We start from the raw sequence: 7609 nt of genomic DNA, 5'->3' as shown, positions 1-7609 counted from the left end.
TTTTCTTTACATTTTTCATAATATTAGGCTTACCTAGTCGTAAAGACTAGGTACCGTCACGACACCTTACGGAGGGTTAATTTGGGTCGTGACAAGTTGGTACGAGAGCACTAGGTTCATAGGAGTCACGAGTCACAAGCCGATTTATTAGAGTCTCGCAGATCGGTGCGGAGACGTCCGTACTTATCTTTGGGAGGCTATGTAACTATAAACGACAATCATATTTCTTTGATTTCCTTGTCGTCCAAGTTATTGACATCAAAAATTCTAAAATTCTATTTTATTCTTTCTCACAGATGGTGAGGACCTGTACTGGGAGGACCGACGATCAGGCACCCAAGCCCCCTGCTAGAGCCGCCAGAGGCCGGGTCGGGGTAGAGGACAAACACGCGGTGCAGCCCGAGCACCTGCGAGAGCTGCATCAGAAGAGCCCCCAGCAGCTCCAGCTGGAGGGCCAGCACCGGAGATCCCTATTGCTACTCCAGCCCTCCAGGAGACTTTAGCTCAGTTCATGAGCATGTTCAGCACTCTGGCTCAGGCTGGACTATTTCCGACAGCTCCCGCTACATCTTAGGCCGGGGGAGGGGCACAGACTCCCGCATCCCGCACTCTTGAGCAGAGGGTCCAGGTTGATCAGGACCCAAAGTATATTCCTATGCCCCCAGCGGCTCTATTTTAGCATGAGTCCAGGGTACCTGTTTTTGAGGTAGAGCAGCTCAGACTTGAGAGGTATAAGAAGTACCACCCACCTACTTTCAACGGACTAGTTTGAGATGATGCTCTAGGTTTTCTTGAGGAGTATCATCGTATTATCCGCACGATGGGTATTGTGGAGACGAGTGGGGTTTCTTTCACCGCTTTCCAGCTGAGGGGAGCAGCATATCAGCTGTGGCATGCCTATGAGCTGAGTAGTCCAGATGAGGCAGCCTCACTTACTTGGACTCAGTTTTTAGAGATGTTCTTGCATGAGTATGTTCCTCAGAGCCTCAGGGATGCTTGGCTCGTAGAGTTTGAGCAGTTGCGTCAGGCTGCTATGACTGTGTCAGAGTATGCAGTATGTTTCAGTGAGTTAGCTCGACATGCACCGGCTTTGGTCGCCACAGACAGAGAGAGGGTTCATCGCTTCGTTGAGGGACTCTACCCCAGTATTCAGACTAGTATGGTCCGAGAGTTGGAGATTGATATCACTTATCAGCAGGCAATGAGTATAGCCAGGAGGGTAGAGGGCATGTTCGCCCGGGACAGAGAGGAGAGAGGCCAAGAGGTCTCGAGAGACTGGTCATTATTCAGGAGCTCGTGCACCAGCAGCACGCTATGGTACGGGTTTTGTGAGTCGCCCTGTTCATTCAGCTCTTCCTACTGCCAGCGGTGTTCTAGCTCCTCCTAGACCTCGGAGCCCTATTATGCACCGCCAGTACCCAGTATGCCTCCTACTCGAGGTGATATTACCGGCCAGTCCAGCACGCTAGGTCCGAGTCAGTCTCAGCCGCTGCGTCCTTTGAGGGGTTGTTTTGAGTGTGGTGACACTCGTCACATGATTAGAGATTACCCTAGAGCCAGGAGGGGTGCACCTCCACAGACTTATCAGCTTCCATGTGCACCACCGGGTCCTCCGGCCATTCTTCCAGCCCCAGCTGCCACTCCACCTTCTCAGGCAGCTCAAGGCGGAGGTCGGGAAGGTAGAGGTCGCCCTAAAGGGGGAGGCCAGGCCAGGTGCTATGCCCTTCCAGCCTGTTCAGAGGCCGTCGCTTTAGATTCAGTCATCACAGGTATCATCCCTGTCTGTCATAGAGATACATCAGTATTATTTGACCTAGGATCTACGTATTCATATGTGTCTTCTTATTTTGCTCCACATTTGGGGATATCTCGAGATTCTTTGAGTTCCCCTGTTTATGTATCTACTCCTGTGGGAGATTCTCTTTTGTGGACCGTGTGTATCGGTCGTGTTTGATTACTCTTAGTGGTTTTGAGACCAGGGCCGATTTGTTATTACTCAGTATGGTAGATTTTGATGTTATCTCGGGCATGGACTAGTTGTCGCCCCATTATGCTATTCTTAATTGTCACGCTACGACTGTGATGCTGGCTATGCCAGGCTTGCCGAGATTAGAGTGGAGAGGTACCTTAGAGTATACTCCCCGCAAGGTCATTTCATTTCTTAAGGCTCAGCGAATGGTTGAGAAAGGGTGTGATATGTATTTGGCCTATGTGAGAGATGTTAGTATTGATACCCCTACAGTTGAGTCAGTCCCAGTAGTGAGTGATTTCCCTGATATGTTTCACGCTGATCTTTCGGGTATGCTGCCCGATAGAGATATTGATTTCGGCATTGATTTATTGTCGGGCACTCAGCCCATATCTATTCCTCCTTAGCGTATGGCTCCTCTTGAGTTGAGGGAGTTGAAGGGACAGTTGCAGGAGTTGCTTGATAAGGGTTTCATCAGGCCTAGTGTATCACCTTGGGGTGCTCCGGTCTTATTTGTGAAAAAGAAGGATAGTTCTATGCTTATGTGTATTGATTATCGGCAGTTGAACAAGGTTACAGTGAAGAACAAATATCCTTTGCCTCGCATCGATGATTTATTTGATCAGTTATAGGGTGCCAGGGTGTTTTCCAAGAATGACTTGCAGTCTGGCTATCATCAGTTGAAGATTCGGGAGCCGGATATCTCGAAGACTACTTTCAGGACCAGATATGGTCACTTTGAGTTTCTTGTCATGTTATTTGGGGTGACCAATGCCCCAGCAACCTTTATGCATTTGATGCACAGTGTGTTCCGGCCTTATATTGATTCCTTCATCATTATGTTTATTGATAATATCCTGGTATATTTCCGGTCTCGGGAAGATCATGAGCAGCACCTGAGGACCGTGCTTCAGACTTTGAGGGAGAAGAGGTTGTATGCAAAATTTTCTAAGTGTGAATTCTGCCTTGATTCAGTGGCATTCTTGGGCCACATAGTGTCTTGTGATGGGATCAAGGTAGATCCAAAGAAGGTGGAGGCTGTGCAGAGTTGGCCTAGACCATCATCAGCTACGGAGATCCGCAGTTTCCTTGGTTTGGCGGGGTATTACCGTCACTTTATGGAGAGATTTTCATCCATTGCAGCACCTATGACCAGGCTGACCCATAAGGGTGCTCCATTCAGGTGGATCAAGGAGTGTGAGGAGAGCTTTCAGAAGCTCAAGACAGCTTTGACTACAGCCCCAGTATTAGTATTGCCTACAGGTTCGGGGTGCTATACTGTCTATTGTGATGCCTCGAGGATTGGCCTTGGAGCGGTGTTGATGCAGGACGGTAGGGTGATTGCCTACGTATCTAGACAGTTGAAGGTGCATGAGAAGAATTATCTAGTCTATGATCTCGAGTTAGCAGCTATTGTTCAGGCCCTGAAGATCTGGCGTCATTATTTGTACGGTGTTCCTTGTGAGATCTACACTGCTCACCGGAGTTTGCGGCACTTGTTTAGGCAGAAGGACCTTAATTTGTGTCAGCGGAGGTGGTTGAGCTACTTAAAGACTATGATTTCACTATATTGTACCACCCGAGGAAGGCCAATGTAGTGGCCGACGCCATGAGTCGTCGGGCAGAGAGTTTGGGGAGTTTGGCATATCTTCCGGTAGCTGAGAGGACCTTAGCCTTGGATGTTCAGGCCTTAGCTAGCCAGTTCATGAGATTGGATATTTCAGAGCCTAGCCGGGTATTAGCTTGTGTGGTTGCTCGGTCTTCTCTTTATGACCGTATAAGGGAACACTAGTATGATGATCCTCATCTTCTAGTTCTTTAGGACAGGGTTCGGCGAGGTGATACCAGAGATGTAACTATTAGTGATGACGGTGTGATGAGGATGCAGGGCCGGATCTGTGTGCCCAATGTAGATGGGCTTCAGGAGTTGATTCTCGAGGAGCCCACAACTCACTGTGCTCCATTCATCCCGGTGCTGCGAAGATGTACCAGGATTTGAGACAACACTATTTGTGGAGAAGGATGAAAAAAGATATAGTTGGGTTTGTGGCCAAGTGTCTCAGCTGTCAGCAGGTCAAATATGAGCACCAGAGGCCGAGTGGATTACTTCAGAGGTTAGAGATTCCAGAGTGAAAGTGGGAGCGGATCACCATGGACTTTGTAATTGGACTTCCACGGACTTATTTTGTAGCTATTAGGTGATATAAGTTTGGCCCTAGTGGCTACAAATGAATTTCTATCTTAAAGATTCACAGTAGTACTTAAGCCTCATTATTCTAGGTAAAAATTTCATCTCGTGTGCGTGGTAAATCTAGGATTCAAGTGCCATTTAAAACATTGGTTGATATCAATGAGTTCAGAAACCGTTATTTATGGCAATATTACATATGTCTTTTAATTTGCAAGGACAATAATTGAATTGAGCAGACTCCACACCTCTACTCCTATACGTCATTGTTACTACCTTTGGTTCAATTATTTCAGCATATTTTGATTCAGCATTAATTTTAAAAAAGAATTAAAGATTTTTAAATTCTATGGTCTTAAACAAACATAGCAATTTGTGGCTATAAGATATCTGAAATTTGTGAATTTATACACAAAAATTTCTCATTAACGAAATCTAAAAATTTATCATTCTTTTTAATCTAACTAATAAAAAAATAGTGCCAAATAAAATGAGCATATAATATGATTTAATTTGCCAGGAGGATAATTGGTGATGCACAACTCGAGTCTTTTTCTTTCTACATTAGTACTAAACTAGGTCACATGAGTTTTGCGGCAGGCTAACAGCTAACATGTGGTCATTAATATTGAATTCGGGACCATTTTCGTATATTCACGTGTTATTTCTTATACATTTACAAAAATACAACCAAGTTAAAAGACAAAATCTCACTAAAAACCAAGTCTTGCTGTTACGTTGATAGGTTTTGTGTGGTTATAGTTGCATAATAGCCTAAAGTCGACACTGACCTTAATAATGTAAGTCCAACAATACAACTATCAGACATTAGTAGCCAGGGTTGTGGTGGAGTGGTAAGTACTCCTTCATCCTTAACCAGAGGTCTTGGGTTCGAGTCCCTGGGTATAGAGTCATCTTTGTTAGGGAGCGCTTTATCTCCCAATATGAGATTTTCCAGCGCGAATCCGAATTTAGTCGTATTCCAAAGTGGATACGGACACCGAATGAGAAACAAAAAAAACTCAAAAGACAATTCACTTAAAGAACATTGAAAACGTTTCTGCAATCCAACCTCAGTGGGTCATGGGTGAAGACATACTGGTTAGAAGCTGGCCGCGTTGACTAAAAACGTTTACAGCGTTTATATCATTCCAATATACATGACATATATCTTAAAATACATTGATTTTTAACTTAAGTTGGTTTGGAGGGTGGTCATCCATATAGATGACCTGAGATCTAATCCTCCCTCAATGCCTTCTGGGTTGAGCCTATCGCACAGGGCTTGTCTAGTGCGGTTTACATCCTGTGTTTGGTTCGCATGCTATTGCACAGGGAAGGTTTACCCAATACGCACAAAGTGCTCACCACAGAGTGCTCACCCGAAGGGCAGAGACAGTAACAGAGATTGTAACAGCTACGGATTTTTACTCTTACAAAACAAAATAGCAAAATAGTATGATTAGGAGTAATCACTACATGTTGGTAAGTTTTTAACCGGGCAGACCACGACCCAAGCCGGTAAAAAGCGTACCTATGTTACTTTTAATTAATGGCGTACCTATGTTACTTTTTCAAGTAAGATTGTTCACATGCATATTAATTATTTTTTTAAATACCCTTCCGTAAAATCGTGGCTCTCTAGGGTTGGTAGAACCCATCACTTTCCCTATATAAAGGGGAAGGCACGAGATGTTGATGACATATTATTCAAGTACCTCTAACTTCTTCGGTTCTTTAATTTGTTTTCCCTTTTTCCATTATCACCACATTTATGTACCATGATTTTCCAAAAGGAAACCATGGAAGTTGAAATCTTGTCAACAAAGTTGATAAAACCAACTTCACCAACTCCAGATCACCTTCAAAATTACAAACTATCTTTCTTTGATCAAATAGCTGATGAAGCACATTTACCTCTTGTTCTTTTCTATCCTCCTAGCAACAACAACACCAACAATAATAGTACAGCTGAAGATCAGCTCGAGCAATCTTTATCTAGAATTTTAACCCATATTTACCCAGTTGCTGGTAGATTTACTGAGGATAACTCCTTGATTCACTGCACCGATCAAGGGGTTAAATTTGTTAAAGCCAAGGTAAATTGTAAGCTCAATGACTTTTTTGAGAAAGCACACAAAGATGTCAATCTTGCCTTATCTTGTTGGCCTCAAGATACTTGGGATGTTGATGAAACTAATTTGTTCATTATACCAATTAGCATTGTGCAAGTCACAAAATTCAATTGTGGTGGCATGGCTCTATCTATGAGCCATGCACATACCGCGATGGATGGTTTCACAACTTTCACTTTCGTTCACGAGTGGTCAAAAGTGTGCAAATTGGGGATTCCTACGGAGAAAATCAACTTTTTGAACTTTAATTTGGCTAAGATTTTCCCACCAAGAGATGTATCAAAAATTCTCTTGCCTCGTGTCCCCCAGGAAAATCGTATAGACTCGAAACTAGTTGCCAAGAAGTTATACATCAACCAAGGTTCTATTTCAAGGCTCAGAGAAGAATTAACAAAATCAATGGATTCTGGAGCTTTATGCTTTAAGCCCTCAAGAGTTGAAATGATTATAGCGCTCTTATGGAGAGCTTTAATCCGCGCTTCAGAGAAACAACACGGGCATTTGAGACGTTCTATAATGGGCATTCCAATAAACTTACGTACTAAGCTGATTTATTTACCCCAAATAGCAAAATCTTTTGGAAATCTTGTAATTGATGCTCCGGTAAAATTTTTACCTGAGGAGATCCCCAACATGGAGTTGCACAACTTTGTAAGATTGATAAGGGATACTGTGACGAAAACAATTACTGCTTGTGACAAAAATTCACCAGACGATGTAGTTTCTGCACTGGCAAAAATATATAATGAGAGTTTCGTAGCGCAAGAATGGGGAGGAAATAATGAAGTTGACATGTTCACAAGTTCAAGTTTGTGTAGGTTTCCTATACAAGAAGCTGATTTTGGTTGGGGAAAACCATGTTTAATGCATTTTGGTTCAAGGCATAATCAGTATTGTTGGTTGTATGATGCAGAGTGTGGTAATGGGATTTGTGTGCAGGTGGATTTGAAGGAAAATAACATGCACTTATTTGAATGTGACAATGATATTAAGGCTTTCTTTAAGTTTTAGGTTCTTACAATAGTTTGGGGCATTGAATTTCGAATATCAATTCCTAAAAACAAAAAATAAAAATAAAATTAGGGCTTTTTTTGATTGAAACCTTTTGTACTATCTATTTATTTTGTGTGCAAAGGACAAAAGTACAATAGCTTGTTCTTAGTAGACTAAGGGGTTTTAGGTCCAAAGTTGTATACTACTGTTATGGTCTCTTTGTAAGCTGGTCAGAAGATCTTAATCTTACTTTGTACGTGATAGGATTTGAATTTTGGAATAAGAATTGGAATAACAACCTATTTTAATTTTATAGACTTCTTT

The 7609-nt window shown here is 42.9% G+C and overlaps 1 protein-coding gene across 1 annotated transcript; it reads left to right on the top strand.

Moving 5' to 3' along the window:
- The first annotated feature begins 5855 nt into the window (after positions 1-5855).
- LOC104102847 (acetyl-CoA-benzylalcohol acetyltransferase-like) lies at positions 5856-7598 on the top strand. The gene has a single exon (XM_009610686.4). The coding sequence runs from the start codon at positions 5939-5941 to the stop codon at positions 7301-7303; it is 1365 nt and encodes a 454-aa protein (XP_009608981.2). The 5' UTR covers positions 5856-5938; the 3' UTR covers positions 7304-7598.
- The last annotated feature ends 11 nt before the right edge of the window (positions 7599-7609 follow it).

The sequence above is a fragment of the Nicotiana tomentosiformis genome, chromosome 12, assembly GCF_000390325.3.
Source record: "Nicotiana tomentosiformis chromosome 12, ASM39032v3, whole genome shotgun sequence".
Classification (NCBI taxonomy): domain Eukaryota; kingdom Viridiplantae; phylum Streptophyta; class Magnoliopsida; order Solanales; family Solanaceae; genus Nicotiana; species Nicotiana tomentosiformis.
The sequence above is the reverse complement of the archived record's forward strand: the minus strand, read 5'-3'. Positions and strand labels throughout refer to the sequence as shown.

Bases quoted from the DNA above. Each gene is read 5' to 3' on its own strand.
- LOC104102847 (XM_009610686.4), top strand. From the start codon at position 5,939: ATGATTTTCCAAAAGGAAACCATGGAAGTTGAAATCTTGTCAACAAAG.